We start from the raw sequence: 17,861 nt of genomic DNA, 5'->3' as shown, positions 1-17,861 counted from the left end.
ATTAGCCATCTTGATTCACTTCACATACATACCCAGGAAGAAGGGAGGGAATAAAATAAGGGAGGAAAGGAGAAAAAGAAGAAAGGAGGAAGAGAGGGAAAATGGGAGGGGTATGTATGTGAAGTGGCATATTTCCAAAATGGATAAGGTAAAGGAAATCTGCCCTAAATATGGACAGCACTGTCCAATAGGTTGGGGTCCCAAATGGAATGAAAGGGAAAAGGAGAAAACATGCTAGCCCCTGCATTCTCTTTGTGCTTCCTGGCCACCTCTGCTATACCACAATCACTACAATAATAGACTAAAATCTCTGAAACATGAATAAAAATAAATCTTCCCACCATAAAGTTGCTTTGTCAAGTACTTTGTCACAGTGATAAGAATGTTAACAATGTATGATATTGTTTCTATGGAAAAAAGAAGAACATTTACAAAAGCAGTGCAAAGTTAACATCAGAGCATTACAAAGAATGCCAAAACTATTCTAGTAACAATTATGGTTTTGTTTTAGATAAAAATACAGTCGTGGGGTAAGTGCAAATTTCAAATCTATGTGTCATACTGAAATCTATATTACACTTCAAAAACAATTTAGAAAGATGAAGGCAATAGAAAACCATTGAATCTCTTATCTAAATTAATTATCACTTTTATCTAGAACAATAACCACCTCTATATCAAAGTTTTTACAATTCTTTGATTAGAAAACACAATCAAAAGTTAAAAAAGCATAACTGCTGTAAGACTACAGAACCTCCATTTAAAAGAAAAAAATTTTGGGCTGGGAAGGTGCTCAGTGGTAGAGCGCTTGCCTTGCATGCCTGAGGCCCTGGTCGATTCCTCAGCACCACATAAGCGAAAAGAAAAAAGCCAGAAGTGGCGCTGTAGCTCAAATGGTAGAGCGCTAGCCTTGAGCTGAAGAGCTGAGGGACAGTGCCCAGGCCCAGACTTCAGGCCCCACAACTGGACCAAAAAAAAAAAAAAAAGAAAAAAATTTTTACTACTGTTTTTGAAATGTTTAAATTTTGGAAATGTTTCCTGGAAGCCCTGGCCACACACACCATTGCAATAATAATGTACTGATTATAAATTACATACAAATTACATATACGTAAAATTGTATATTATTGTATAATTTCCAGATTATATGCAAAAGACAGAATTAGAGTAATGCATACATGCAAGTTTCAAAAAGATAACAGAGGATCATCCCATTTTGCTGATTTTTGCTATAACTGGACTCAAGAACATACATAAATTTCAGAACTGACAAATGCTCATAAGAAAAGCTACAATAAAAATATAAATAATAAATACTATTAAAATTTCAACATTACCTTAACAGTTTGAATGAATAAATATTACTGTAGAAAACAAATATGCTATAATCAAAGTATAATAACAATTAGATTTTAATTATCTCAAAACAGTGATTTTATAACAATTTTTATATTATTGTGAAAAAATTTCAAATAACTTTTAACGACCTATCGCCTGAACCAAACATGCTAATTTTTAATAATTTTTAACACCAACCTGTTCCATTTCCTGTATTTTAGAATCCTTGACTTGTAGAATTTCTAGAACTTTTCTGTCTTTGGCTTCAGATCTCTGTTTTTCTCTAAAATGAAAAAATGTATGTTGAGAGTTTATTATTTATAATTGCTATCTATTCCTTTTTTTTCCTTAATACTAAACATCAAACCCAAGGATTCATGCATACTATACCACTTTAACACTGTCCCAGTACATATCTCATCTTTTAAATGTTCATATCCTGATAGTAAATGTAGCTTCAACATATACAAAGTTAAACTATCTTGTATTGATATTCCTTTCAGAATTCACAAAGTTTGTGGCAAGTGACAGCAACTTATCACTGCTGACCATGAAGACAACTTCATACTAAAAGAACAGTTCATTTCTAGACTTAGCTATATAAAAAAGTCAACTCAAATTTTATTATAATGACCATAAAGTCATCACTTAAAAGTAATGAATAAATAAGTAAATATGTTCCTGTTAATATATTTTATGCATACACAAAAAGATAAAATACTATCATTTTTAAGTCTTAAAAAAGAGAGGTCCAGAGATTGATTCATAAGCAGTATTCTATGACTACAAATTTTGAATTTCTGACATTTGTCTATGTATTTCTAGTCTCTAAGAATACTACTAACTAAACTATAGTTTTAAAATCAAAGCATAGTTCTCTAAAAAAAAAAGAAAATCCCAACAAATATAAATAACTATTACCTTCTAAAAATAAATATATCTTTGAATAAGAAAAGGAAGAGAAGAAAAAGGAACAAAGAAAGGCCTGAAGAGGTAATACAATCTGGCTTCCACTCATTAATTTACCTCATAACTGGGGAAATTTTACTGGACCATTTTTAAAAACTTGAAAAATAGGTAAAACAAAAAGAAAGTGGTGGAATAATTCTCCCATGTATCACAGATTGTACAAGTAAAGAAAAAATACACTCAAAGTAAAGCGAAAGTGATATACAGCAAATCCCTTAGAAGGCACAAGGAGATAGCAGAAGGGACATCAATCATGAAAATATACCATATGAGTTACAAGGTCAGAGGTAATAACAGTTTATAAAAGTACTTAAATTAGGCTTCTAATAACCATTAATTCACATTTGAAGTTCCCTTACTTCTCTAAATGTATTCTAGTAGAAAAAAAGCAAAAAAAAACTGAAGACATAAAGTTATCTTGCGTAAGAATACCTTGAGGATCACAAACTAGGCAGAAATACAAAGTTAGGATTAGAGATGCTATTTGCTGTCCTTCAGGTTCTGATGCTAGCTGAAGTGGGAAGGAGCTGGGCTTTGGAGACAAATGCTTTGGTCATGTAGAACATAGGCTATACTTTGAAATACAAACGAGGATAAGGCTCCTGAAACTCATGAGAGGAAGCTGGAAAAAGCTTCTGCCTAGCTTTGCTAACAAGTAAGGTTTATATGAAAGTCTAAAATTGCAAATGTTTATATGCATAGCATCTGAATCAGAAATTGGATCAAAACACCCCTCAGCTGGAGCACTGACTGAATACAACAGAATCCCCGTGTTACTTTTGGTAAAGATTCCAAAGTTACCAATATAAAATCTATCTCAGAAAGGCAGGTTGAGCTGAAGTTGACAATTCAGTGACAACCATCAAATTTCTACAGATAAAATAGTATTAGAAAAAAGAGGAGGAGAGGAAAGGAATAGCAGTAACAGCAACCCTCTCTCTCAAGATGTAACAAAAAAACCCAAAACACATGAACCTACACATACCAATACATTAGTTCAATGAAGATACAATTACCTAGACAAAACAAAAACAACTGAAACACACACACACACTAAAGGCTCTTTTACCACAAGACAACTGGAAGTGGCACTGTGGCTCAAAGTGGTAGAGTGTCAGCACTGAGCTAAAGAGACCACAGCCAGGCCTTAGTTCAAACTCCACAAGCGACAAAAGTCATCATCATCATCATCATCACATTTGAACCATGTAAGTTTGTTTCATTAAGAAACTATAATATACCCTAAAACATACCAAATATAGCAATAGTAAAATAAAAGATAAAGCAATTATTTTAAGAGGTCATTGATGAAAATGCTTTAAAATTAAATAATCATCAGACTGAAAATTAACCAGAATAATAGAAACTCACACCTATATTAATCCATTATTCATTCAACAAGTATTTATCAAGATCTTATCACATAGGTATAGTGAAATATGAACAAAATTAATCAAATGGCTACTTTCATGGAAGGCTACTAACTTTTATTCTAACATTTCAGTATAGAGATATTATAAAAGCTGTCTAAGTCAATGCAATATGTCAAATAGTTTCAAGTATAATAAAAATAAATTAAGGCAACTATAGAAGGTTTTTACTACTCTATGTAGAATAAATGGCCCTCCTTAAAGGTCATATTTGGGTAAAGATCTAAAGGAAGGAAATAAGAATTATACAAACCTCTGGCAACAGTTTGTCTAATTATGATAATAATAACAAGTACAAAACACTGATGCCAGTGCATGTAATAGTCACCTCTTAGCCACACACATTTACAATAAAATAAAATTTTTAAAACTATAAGAGATAGATGAGAAGTGATAAAAAATTTTGAATATTTTAAAAGTAGAGCTAACATGATTTCTTGATATATTAGATTTAAGAGGTAGAAGAAAGAAAAGTAAAGAAATCTGCAACAACCAGGTGCTAGGGTTCACATCTATAATCCTAGCTACTTAGGAGGCAAAGATCTGAAGCTAGGTCGGAGCAGGAAAGTCTATGAGACTGTCTTCTCCAATTAACTACCAAAAAGTGGAGTTATGACTTAGGCAACAGAGTGCTAGTCTTGAGCAAAAAAAGCTCAGGATTAGCACCCAGGCCCTAAGTTCAAGCCCCAGGACTGGCTGGCACACACACTTTTATAACCACAGAGAATATCTCCAAGAGTTTTCTCTGAGTCGCTAGAAGTAGACAGATATTATATGAAATAGAGAGAAATGATGTAGACCCCAGAAATTTGTATTTGGCTATATTGTTTGAGATGCCTTAATCAAAATCCAAATAGATGGGGGGAAAAAAACAAATCTTCAATCACTAATTAATGCTTGAGACAAAGGTTTAAGAATAGTTCAAATATATGTTAGATTGTAAGAGTACAAAGGATCATCCAAAGAAGTGATTTTGGATAGATACCTGATATTTGAGTCTTGGAGAACTCAAATATTTACAACTTATTAGGATAAGAAAAAAATTATTAAAAAATAAAAGCAGTAAATAATATAAAGAAGTAGCTAGACCGGTTGTGTATTAGGATAATAGTGGAAAATAAGTTAATGAAGTGTTTCTAGAAGAAAGGAATAACCAAATGCTTGTATCAGATACTGAAAATGAGTTTAAGAAGATAAAGACTCAATATAATTTTTTCCAAGTCTTCCCATTTCTAACAAATGGGGCAATGTCATTCTTTCTGATGGAGGCATAGAATTCCATTTTGTATATATACCACATTTTCTTGATCCATTCTTCTACTGAGGGGCATCTGGGTTGGTTCCATATCTTATCTATGATAAATTACAACAATGAGATATACAAGATGTTATGTCAAAAAACGAACTTTACAACCTTGGGGGGGGAGAGTTGCGTTGGGGGGGGGGCGCGAGATGGGAAGGGATGGGAAGGGGAAACAAAACAGGAGGCAACAATGCTTGATAAGAAATGTACGCATTACCTTGCCCATGTAATTGTAACCCCTCTGTATGGTATTTTCACAATAAAAAAAGTAAAAAAAAAAAAAAAAAAAAAAAAAAAAAAAGACAAAGACTCAGGGTCAACTGGTAGATTTACAATGTGAGATCACTAATGATCTTAACAAGAACTGTTTTGTAAGAATGGTGACTAGAAACATAATTACAAATGAAAAGACATAAATCACAAAATGTAACAGTAAGTCAAGGATATTAAGATACCAAAAGTTAGTTTTAAGATAAGGAAAAGTGTATGTGTACATGCTTCCAGGAAAGATCCAAAACAGGAGAGAGATACTCATGATGTAGATGAGAGATTCTAGTATGACATCACTGAGTCCTTGAGGCTTTAGTGGATAGAGTTTGTTTAGACTTAAGACACCAGTATAAACTTTCTTTCAAAGGAAAAAGATATTAGGAGTACATATTCAGATTCTTTGTATATATGGTTACTGGAAGGAGCAAATAAGTATCTCTTCTAAGCTTCTGTTTTCTTAGTGGTATAGGAAGCCAGTAGAAAATAGTCAAAGCTGAAGAGAAGAATAAAATACTTTAGGGACCAAGGATGGTTTAAGGGGGACAGGGGGGAAAAGGATGACAACCAGGCAGTATTAAAGACCAAGTTAGTGGTCATAAACTTACAAAGGACCAGTGTTACCACAGGTCAGGACTTTTCTCTAGCCATGTTTAGGTTTCTCGATATAGGCATACAGTTGAGCGAACTATGTTGGAAATTTTGCAAAGATATACATTATTAAGATTTTTTGCTATTTGTACTTTGTCTTGCTTTATTATCTTATTTTCTATGTACCATGCATTAATTGCACATTTCATGCATAATTACAATCCACTGACTTCAAATACTTTCTTTAACTTATGTCTTTTACAAAGTGAAATGTAGCCTACTTCCAAAAATGAGTGACAGACAGTAGCCTGTCTAATACTCATGTATACTCTTCAAATTATCACTTGAATCATAAAATCATTAGTATTGCACAAGAGCACAAAACCCACTTGAGACATACATCATAGGGGCATGGTGGCTCAAACTTGTAATCCTAGCTACTTGAGAGGTATAGATCATGAGATCATGAGAGTTCTACCCCTCTTATGACAAGCAAGACAACAAAACATCCTAAGACTCCATCTCAACCAATTGTTGAGCACAAAGGCATGAGCCTGTCATTCCCAGTGACATGGTAAAGTACAAATAGGTAAATCAAAACCCAAGCTGGGCCAAGCATAAAGCTAAACTCCCTACCTTAAAAATAATTTATGTTGAAAGGGCCTTAGGTGTGGCTCAAGTGTTAAAGTTCTGGCCTAACAAACATAAGTCCCTGTATTTAATCACTAATAGCAGACCAAAAAAACAATTAAAGCATTATTAAAATTTCAAATGAATTGGACATTAGGTTGATTTTTTTCTATTACTTGTCATAAACATATAGCCTAACAAGTTGCCAGAGTAGCATGAGTAAAGTTGGAAATGCAAGTTCTGCCTCCCATCCAAGACACACACTGAGAAAGTGTACAATAACCTATATTTAAGAAGGTGCTAGAGAATCTATGTTTGTCTCACCCTCAAAATCTATATATTGAATCCCTGATCCCCAATGATGATATTTGTAGATAGAGACTTTGGGAGGTAATTAGGTCACAAATACAGGTACCTCATGAATGACTTTAGTATCCTCTCTCTCTCTCATTACTACAAAAGGTTGGAACAAGAATGAACCCAGCTTGCAAAAGAGCCTTCATCTGGAACTGAATCAGATGATGCCTTAACTTTGGACTTCCTAACTTCCAGAATATGAGAAATAACTGTTTCTTGTTTAAAACTGCTCATTCTATGGTATTTGTTACAGCAGCCAGAGGCAAGACTTCAAATGATATGAATGCCAACTAAAGTCTAGGAGTCAAGAAACAAAAACACATTTACCTGTCAATAAATTGAATGAGACATTTTAACATATATAGACCATAAATTAAATGTAAACATCATATATAACAGGTCTTAGGAACATTTCAATAACAAAAAACTATACTGGAGAACTATTTTGTAATTTTATTTTTTTAATTTACAAATGTTTAAGAAAAGTTCTCAGTAGTGCCTTCTTATAGTATGAGATACCTAATATGTTTGATACAGGAAAATGATCCCAGGAGAAAATTCTGCTACAACATGAATTTAGTACTGTTTATGTTTAAAAACAAAATTTTAAAAATAGTTGTTTAAAACATCACTGTTACCTGAACAACTCAATTAATATGTATTTTACATTTTATAAGACATTTCAAAAGGTTTCTAAAAAAAAGGCATTGTCAAGAAGTTGATGATGATCAATGACTGAGACAAACTCCTGTTTAGCTAATTAGAACCACTGATGTGCAATAATGACGTGAGCTAAGAATATTTGCAGACTTCTTTAGGATGAAAAATGAAGAGAAGAGAGGCTGTCAAATGTGTACAAGATGAAAGCTCCAATCACTTTTCCCAAGAGTATTACCTATTTAAACATTTAACATTGCTTTATTTAGTGACATGAACTACCATACTAACATTTTTGCCACTTTTCTAAACTCAAAATCATTAAGAAGCAAAATTTTATTGTATTATAGACCATGTCATATATTATGGAGTATGACAATATCATATTTTCTGGGTTTGAGCCCATTTTTAATGAGATGTCAAAATGAAATATTAGAGTGTAAAAGAAACATTTAACTGTAAATGAGGTAATGATAGTGGTATGAATTAGAAAACAAAATAAAAAATAAAAGTTACTGAAGATAATTCATCTTAATTTATAGATAATAACAACAAATAAAATAAGGCCATTTGGACTGTTTTCATGTAAGTATAGTAAATACAGATTTATATATATATATATATAGGCTTTCACTTATAAACAATCCTAATTTCTAGTCAACATGAAAGTTCTAAAATTGAAAGACTATTATTAGTTATATTAGTTATATTATTAGATTATTTGTCCTTTAGTCATGAAGTATTTTATAACAACTTTCCTATTTTGAATGTGCACAATCAATTACTATCATAGCATCTACAAACAATCCACTAATAAAACTTGAAAAAGAGGTTACATACTTACAACCATATTTCACTATATTATACAAGAACACAAATCCCACTTGAGACATACATCATAAAGGAAATGATAAAATCCCAAAAGACAAAGAATGATTACTGAAAAAATTATACTCTGAATAAAAATAATTGAACAGGACTGGGAAGGTGGCTCAGTGTTTGTCTTGCATGAATCAGGCCCTGGGTTTGATTTCTCAGCACCACATAAACAGAAAAAGCCAGAGGTGGTGCTGTGGCTCAAGTGGTAGAACACTAGCCTTGAGCTGAAGAGCTGAGGGACAGTGCCCAGGCCAGAGTTCAGGCCCTATGACCAAAAAAAAAAAACTGAACAGAGTATTTTGCTTAATAATTGAGCAAATAAGTTGGAATAAAATATTTTAAACATTCATGTGGACTTAATAACTATTTTGTTTTTACTTATGATTTAGCTTTTATTATATAATCTAGAACTTAGAACTATATTTTATTTTTAATGTAAATTATATATTTCAAAGTACCTAAAAGCTGAAGCTTGAGCTGGAGAAATAAACTTCACATATGAAAAAGGACATTTTTTAACTCCCTGTTCAACCAAGTAGTTCTGGTTTAGAACACAATTTCTGTATCTAAGTCTGTAAATCATGGCATATTGATGAATGCATTAAAAATAAGAGTTTAGCAAGACATAACTTTAGATTTAACATATTACAGAATAACATTATAACATGTATTTCTTTAATAACTCACCTAAACAAATTTGAAACTTAAGAAAAAAACATTTTGTTTAGTGTTGATAATTAAATGAGTATTTCCCGATTTTCTTGTACTTTTCTCTCTTAATTACATTTCCAGATATTTCTGCAGATATTCAATATTCACTTTGTAGGACACTTAGACAAGTTAGAAGAGATTATCTATTATATGCCTTTAATAATGGTGCAAGTGTTTTTCACCTGGAACATAGAAGTCTCTTATAATGTTAAAAAATATCAGCACTTCAGAACAGACTGTTTTAACATCTGCACATCACCAGGGCTGCCCCCGAGGATTTTTAATGATGCCTGCCTGTGCTGAATAAAGTGCTAACTTGCACGTTGCATTTCACACTGTGTCCTGAGCAGCCATCCAGTTGGTACACCACCAGATGAATTCCCACAGGCCACTGTTCACTCAGGCTTGACTGCAATTATCATGTCAATATTTTGTGCTCTGATATGCAGATATGTATACATGCAAGCTGCATAATACTATCTTTTTCACAGAATGTTTACTTACATTCAGTGTTTGGGGAATTTTCAATGAAACTAGAATAAACTTTGATTAAATAGGGACAATCGGGCTTATTTTATCTTAAAAACAAAATTTGGTTTCTGTATTACCTTCTACTGAGTATAAAAAGGTTTAAGTAACTATGCTTCACTCTATTCTCCAATTCTTTAAAGGTCTCCATAAAAGTTAAAAGACTGTTTGTCAAGCTTCCTGCATCTATTGTAAAAGTCCAAATGTATTTCTGCATACTTTACTACATGTTCTCTCATGTTGAACATTAGAATAGTTCCAATTAAACATCTTTCTGTTAGTTCCCATGACCATCCATCCATATCTCTGCCTATGCATACATGGCTATTCCAACAGGATAAGTGCTCAGCAAAAATATTTTATACCCTGAGTGGAACAGCCTAGCAGCAATGCTGCCAGATGGCAAAATTCTGGCAGCTACACTTCTGAGGTCTCCAACCAGCCATGCTACCACCATGCTCCAAAATGCAACCCCTATGCAGGCCGTGTTGGCTTAATACACAGGGGACAGTGTAAAAGCATATAGCAGCTGTGCAATCCATGTGTTTAGGAGTGGAATAAGCAGGAGAGAAGCGTTTCTCTGTAATGAAACTACATAGTATAACCTTATAGCAACAGTCTGTTTGTCAAGCATCTAAACTTTTTAACTCCACACATAAATATAAACATAAAGCACAAGATAACCTCTATAAGGTTAAACATTTCAATAGAGCACTTCAAGGATACAACATACATACATACATATCTTAAATAAATATCCCAACAACAACTAAGTCATTCCCTTTTATGATTGTCATTTTTCAGGATGGTCCTTTTATTTCTAGAATAAGAAGAATTGAAAATAGTAGAGTGAAAAGAAAAAATATTATTATGTTTACCCCAATGTACAGAGTATTTTTTTAAAAAAAGGAAACTATGCCAAAGAGATCTCCACCCCTCCACCCCAAATAATATGTGAAACAGAATTGTTGGCTCATGATTGCAATCCTAACTACTCAGGAAACTGAGAGCTAAGGATCATAGTTTGAAGCCACCCAGATAGAAAATTCCATGAGACTCTTATTTCCAATTAATCACCAAGCTGGGAGTACAGCTGTGGTTCTTATAGTAGAGTACCAGCCTTGAGCAGAAAAAGCCAGCAAGAGTACAAGGCCCTAAGTTCAAGCACAAGTATTGTTACAAAAAAAGACAATTTCTTTTTAAACTTAACTTAGAACATATATAGGTAATGAAGAATTTTTGTTTGTAAATTCTGATAACATCAATTTGAGATGTAATATTTCTCAAATTGAATTTTCAAATTCAAGTATGACATCATTTTGTAAATTTAAAATAAAATGTAACAAACAACAGTAACATCAAAAACATTGAAAGTTACTCCTGGAAAGCCTATTACAAAATACTGACATTTCTAAGATTCTATATAAACAAACTAAAAAGGAATTTAAACTAAAACATTAGATAATAATAGCATTAATACATTTACTATTTGGAAGTCAGGGAGATCATTAATTTAAAGATAGCCTGAGCAAAAGAGTAGCAAGACCACCTCTCAAAAACTAAAGGAAAACAAAACAGCTGGGGAAATGGCTCAGGTGGCACATGATTAGCATGCTTAAAACCTAGAGTTCAATCTCCAGTACTGAAAATTAAAAAGAATTTATAGGTATAAACATCACTACCTATATCAATCAAGCCAAACTGTGACAGAAAATTATAATTTTGACATTTGGTACATTAATAAAAAATTTTCATTTCCAAATGAATAAAAATAAAACTCTCTAGGCACTGGTGGCTCATGCCTGTAATCCTAGCTACTCAGGAGGCTGAGACCTGAGGATCCATCATGGTTCAAAGCCATCCCAGGCAGAAAACTCCATGAAATTCTTATCTCCAAAAAACTACTAAAAAAAACCCATAAATATAGCTTTGGTTCAACTGGTAAAGCACTTACCTTGAGCAAAAGCAGCTCAGGGACAGCACCTAGGCCCAGAGTTCAAGCCCCAGGACTGGCAAAAATAAATAAATAAAGCAACAAGCTCCTTTCTGGCATAATTATGATTTTGTATTTGATTGTTGTCTCCTTACAACAGTTATATTAATTGTCTCAAAGTTTTGGCTCAGTTTTTTCAAGATACAAGTCTGGGAAGGTGGCTCAGTGGTAGAGCGCTTGCCTTGCATGCATGAGGCCCTGGGATCGATTCCCCAGCACCACATAAGAAAAAAGAAAAACAGCCGGAAGTGGTGCTGTGGCTCAAGTGGTAGAGCGCTAGCCTTGAGCTGAAGAGCTGATGGACAGTGCCCAGGCCCAGAGTTCAGGCCCCACAACCAGACCCAAAAAAAAAAAAAAGATACAAGTCTGAAGTAAGCTCCAGTTCCAGTCATGAAGGAGGAAGAGAAACCACATTCACTTCACTGTCTTAAGTTTAACTTATAGAATGTACACAACAGCCAGGCCCTACTGGTTCATTCCTATAAACCTACCTCTTCAAGAGGATCAAAACTGAAAGCCAGTCAAAATAGACAAATCTATGAGACTCATGAATCCACTCAATCAGCAAAAAGCCCAAACTACAAGCATAATTCAAGTGGCAAAGTTCCAGCAGTGAGCAAAAGAAGCAAAGTAAGCTTTGTGTGAGTGGCTCATACCTGTAATTCTAGCTAACCAGGAGGCTGAGATCCAAGGATCACAGTTTGAAGCTAGCCCATACAGGAAAGTCTGTGATAATCTTATCTCCCACCAAAAGAGCTGAAAGTAGAGATGTGTTTCAGGTGGTAGAGTACTAGACTTTGGCAAAAAGGTCAAGAACAGCACCGGGCTCTGAGTTCAAGTCCTAGGACCAGCCCCCTTCCCTCCCCACCAAAGAAAAACAGAGTGAGCAAGTGTCTGAGCTCAAGTACCAATGCATACACACAGACAGAGACAGAGACAGACAGACATACACACACACACAAATTATTTTCAATACTGGACCACAAGTAACAAAGCACCATGATCCCTGAAATTATCTAATAAGGTAAATTGTGTGGTTGTCCCACCTTATTACCTAAAGGCAATAAGTAACAACAGTAAGTAACAGAAGTCCTCAATTGAAAAAAACAAAAAAGACAAATTCCACCATATGTTTCCAATACTTCCTAAGGCCTACCAACATAATACTTTGTTACTGTAAAATCCTCTTAAGATGGCAACTTCCAAAACTTTTAAAGAGATGAGTGGAGAGCAGTTTCAAAGAGCAGAACACTACCTATTATGGATGATGTACCATATATTAAAAGTAATTCAAAAGTAAAGGTTTTTATGGAATGTATAGTCTCAATTCAATAGACATGTACTCAAGGTAGAATACAAAAATGTTAGAAAATTATAAGCAGGATACAATATGACAAAAACATTCTCCGCTGAAGGGCAGAAAGATATTTCACTTATTCTGAGAACTAAACAATGACAAATATTTCAAAAAGAAGAGAGAAGAAAGGAAAATGTTTCTAGCAAGAGAAACATGCAAGGCATAGTATAGGAAAGATCCCTTCATGTGTCTTTCATCTTCCCTACTTCCTTAATTTCTGAAGCCTCTTGACTGTCCTAAAAACTTTTAGATTAGATCATCCACACTGGAAGCAAATCTCAGAAATTAGGAAAAATGAATGCTAAAAAAGTAAACTAAAAAAGAAAAAACATTTAAGCATATATTTGAGGGCAATTTTTATAGATCTGAGTCCAATGATAATTTTTAAAGAAGCATTATTTTCTATAGAAAACAGTGATATATCATTAAAAATGATGTACTAGTTAGGAATTTATTATATTTTAGTAAATCCTTTAAAGGTAAAAAGCTCTATTTCATTTGTAGTCACTCAATTTCTAGTACACTAGAAACTTAATTTTCATTTGACTTATTCATATTCTAAGAATACTATCTATTGGAATAGAACTTGCTAATCTACATGGAAAATTAAAGACACATACCTTCTCTTGGAAAATAATGTGTCAAATTTCTAGCAGGAGATAAGTTTCAACAGACAATTTTACTAGAATGGCAATATTTATATTGGCTTACTTTGAGGATCCCAAATAAAGGAATATTTGGCTACATATTCTACATAGACTTCAAGAGAATACAAAAATGCTAATTGTCCTAATCTTAAAATTCCATGTTGGTGATGTTTATTTTTATGACCGTATTGGGATTTCAATTCTGGTCTTAATACTTGGTATTGAGACACTGTCCCACTTGAATAATGCTCCCCACCCTTTTTGCTTTAATTATTTTAGAACAGGGTTTGGCATTTTTACCCATTAGGCCTGAAACGTGATCCTATTTATGTCTCCTGAACAGCTGGGATGAGAGGTACACACCACCATACCCAGCTTATTGGTTGAGATAAAATCTCACTAACTTGAAGGCGGGCCTCAAATTAGAATCCTCTTCATCTTCTTCATGAGTAGCGGAGATTTTGGTGGGAGCCACCACTCCCCTGCCCTAAAAATCATGAAACTTAACCAAAGAAGATGAAAGATATTTTGTGATTGTTACTTTAATAAGAGTTGTTTATTAAAACTTTCTCTCAAATCTATAATTCTTTGAAAATAATTAAAGATATTTCCTCTACCATTTCAAATGTTGGCCTAAGAGATCTTAAACATTACCAGGTTTTAAATAAAGCTGTGCATATTTGGGGAAAGTTAGGTTTAGGAATCTATTATTTTAGTAAATACTACATTAGAAAATAATATTAAAAATTCTGCTGAGCCAGGCACCTGTGGCTCACGCCTGTAATCCTAGCTACTCAGGAGGCTGAGATCTGAGAATTGCAGTTCAAAGCCAGCCTGGGCAGGAAAGTTTGTGAGACTCTTATCTCCAATATACCACCAGAAAACCGGAAGTGGCACTATGGCTCAAGTGGTAGAGCACTTGCCTTGAGCTGAAGAGCTGAGGGGCAGCACCCAGGCCCAGAGTTCAAGCCCCATAACCAATAAAAAAAAGAAAAAAAAATCTGCTGGAATTGCTGAACTCAAAAAAGCCAATTCATAATGGCAATGGAAACTGTAATCATGTTCATAGCAATAATAGTACTTTTCCCTTATACAAATCACAATTTCAAAGGCCAATTTCTACTTCATACATACCCACATTCATGATATAAGAGTATCTAGATTTATCTTTTTATAATATTTCATTTCTCCATTTACGTTCATTCTTGTAAAGTAACTTGTTATGTACATCAAGTCAAATTTTGACATCATCAGTTATAATGATTATATCTTTAAATAAAAGGGTTTAAACATTTAAAAATATCTGAAACTTGTTAACATAATATAATACATCTATTATAATAAAAATTCATTTAAAATTCAAATTCCAAAATAGCACGAATTTCATTTGTATGAGTATATGACTGATAATTTTTCAAATAATACAGTTCACTTAAGATTCAAGAAATCAACCAGGCATGTTGGTGTATGACTATAATCAAAACACTAGGAAAGCTAAAACATAGATCTCAAGTTCAAAACCAACTTGAGCTACATACCCAGATTTGCCACAACAAGTAAATGAACAAATAATTTTCAAAGATTTCAAAAATTCATTCTATTAGTGACACACCAACATAATTTAACAATTTTAATAAAATTTCTTCTCAAAATAAGATGAATGTCTATAGAAACTGTGTAAGATCAACATTTAGGATTATTTTCTGCCTCCAATATGTTATTATTAATAGTATTTCATGACCTCAATGTGAAACTTCAAAAACAAGTTGACAATAGTTCCATTTCAACCAAAAATTATTCATTTTACTTGACTGGTTCTTAGTCAAAATTACATACATGTCTTCACAAGTCAGGTATATTTATCTGATATAGTTATATCTGAATATTAATTTAAAATATAAATAATAGTACCTTTACTGTGCAAATTAGAAATACCTTTGGGATACGAAAAGGCCTCGAGGTATTTTCAAATAAATGGATGCAGAACTGTATCTCATGTTTAGTTTACTTCACAACTACTTTAAATACCATTGATCTCAGCATCATTTCATTTTCCTTTGCAAGGTTTATTTGGACAAAACCATGAAAATGAACCAAAGGCATTGAAAACAACGTTATTCTTTATCAATGTTACTAACGGTATGACTGAAGATTGTTAGCATTTCATGTAAACAATTAAGTTAGCAGAGCTGTATTTCATTGCTTGAGATTCTGTTTAAACATCTGTATCCCCCTTTTTTAAAGAAAAACAGTATTTATTCACAGAATAATTTTAATGTTACAATCTAGTTTTCAAAAGTAAACCACTAGAACTCTGATTTCTGTTACCACTTTTTCTCCTAGGTTTATATTGTCTGAAATCTTTACATAATGATAAAATTTGTTTTTTAAAATATCCTGTAATAGAGTTGGGAATGTGGCTTAGTGGTAGAGTGCTTGCCTAGCATGCATGATGCCCTGAGTTGATTCCTCAGTACCACATAAACAGAAAAAGCCAGGAATGGTGCTGTGGCTCAGGGCACAGAAAGGCTCAGGGGCAGTGCCTAGGTCCTGAGTTCAAGCCCCAGGACTGGCAAAAAAATAAATTAATAATACTACTATTAATAATAAAATAATAAAATATTTCTAAACAAAGGTGGTTATGTTCCAAATATAATGTAGCTCAGATTTACAGATGATTTGAAATATTATTGCCTGTTTACTAATCATATTAAATTCATACATGGTTTGAAATTTTTTGTTAACTAATCATAAATTTATCTCTTCCATCAAAAAAAACTTGCAAGAACATTACTTCAAATTGCACTTAACTTAAAATCTATAGTAAATATGGATTCTGGAACATTACTTTGTATACACATATGAAGTTACTTTGAAGACACTTATCTGCACTAACAAGTATCACTTGTGTTCATGGGCAAATACATATGTTTTATAGCTATTAGAACCTATTCCAGGAGAGACCCTGCCATTATAATGCACACTGATATGCCCAACTAAATAAAGCTCTAGGGCATACACAGAAAATATTTTCTCTCTGGGACATAATCCTTGCAATGGGCTAGCTGAAATGTTATTTAAACTTGGAACTCAAAAGGAAAAAAGTTATAAATAACAGGTGAAGGCTTCTCTGCCATGGAAAGAGAAGAGTGATAAAAATAAGTCCCAGGTATCTGACACTTTCTCTCTGGATAAAATCTTTATCTAAGAAACTTTTAAAATTCTATTTTAAGCAACAAGCTGCAATGAAATCAAATTACCCACTTCAATTAACTCATTAAATACAGTAGAAAATATGTAAGTTTTTAAAAGACAGCAAAGGAAAATAGATTCAAAATATTCTCCCTATTCTCCCTTAAAACACATCTAAAATCCCAATATACTATACACTAAACTAAAAAACTTCTGATTGTAGAGGGTAAATGTTCCCTACTGATTTTTGTAATTTAACACACTTGAATAAAATAAACTCTTAGCAAGTCTATATAGTAAAAAGGGAAAGGTAGCCCAGTATGTCAGTTTACAATCCCAGTGAGTGGGAGCCTGAAGCAGGATAATCACAAGTTCAAGGCCAGTATGGGCTACTAATGAGTTTGAGGCTAGCCTGTGCTACAAGAAGGAGGGATAGAGAGCAGGATAGATGGAAAGAGGAAGAGAGGGAGAAGGGAAGGAGGAAGGAATTGAAGGAGGTAGAGTAGGAGAAAATGGAAGGACAGAGGAAAAGAAGGGAAGGGAAGGAAAAGGAAGGAGACAGAAGACATACTTTGCCAATATTAAGAATAATTAGAATTAGCATTATAGATACTACAGACCCCAAAAATGTAAGAGAACATATTGAAGAACTCTACACTCATAAATTTGATAACTTAGATATACTGGACCAGTTCTTTTATATATACAAATTACATGACATCAAATATGATACAGACAAATGAAACTGTCCTATAATTACTAAGGATATTAAATTTATAATGTATAAACTCCCAAAATAGAACTGTCTATACTGAGATAATTTCACTGGAAAATCCTACTGAACATTTAAAGGAAGGTTCATGGGAATTTTACACAATTTGTTCCAGAAAACAGAAGCAATTAATTTTATACAGATACCTTTTTTTTTTTTTGGGTCCGGTCGTGGGGCCTGAACTCTGGGCCTGGGCGCTGTCCCTCAGCTCTTCAGCTCAAGGCTAGTGCTCTACCACTT

General features: G+C 33.3%; 1 protein-coding gene across 1 annotated transcript in view; it reads right to left on the bottom strand.

Annotated features, from left to right (window-relative positions):
* Window positions 1-17,861, bottom strand: part of Cntln (centlein, centrosomal protein) — a 192,596-nt gene that overhangs the window by 160,808 nt on the left and 13,927 nt on the right. The window contains exon 2 of the mRNA XM_013020759.1: window positions 1,537-1,621. Coding sequence (XP_012876213.1) covers window positions 1,537-1,621 — 85 coding nt within the window. The remainder of the gene's footprint in view (window positions 1-1,536; window positions 1,622-17,861) is intronic.

This window comes from Dipodomys ordii, unplaced genomic scaffold (genome assembly GCF_000151885.1).
Source record: "Dipodomys ordii isolate 6190 unplaced genomic scaffold, Dord_2.0 Scaffold53, whole genome shotgun sequence".
NCBI classification, from domain to species: domain Eukaryota; kingdom Metazoa; phylum Chordata; class Mammalia; order Rodentia; family Heteromyidae; genus Dipodomys; species Dipodomys ordii.
The sequence above is the reverse complement of the archived record's forward strand: the minus strand, read 5'-3'. Positions and strand labels throughout refer to the sequence as shown.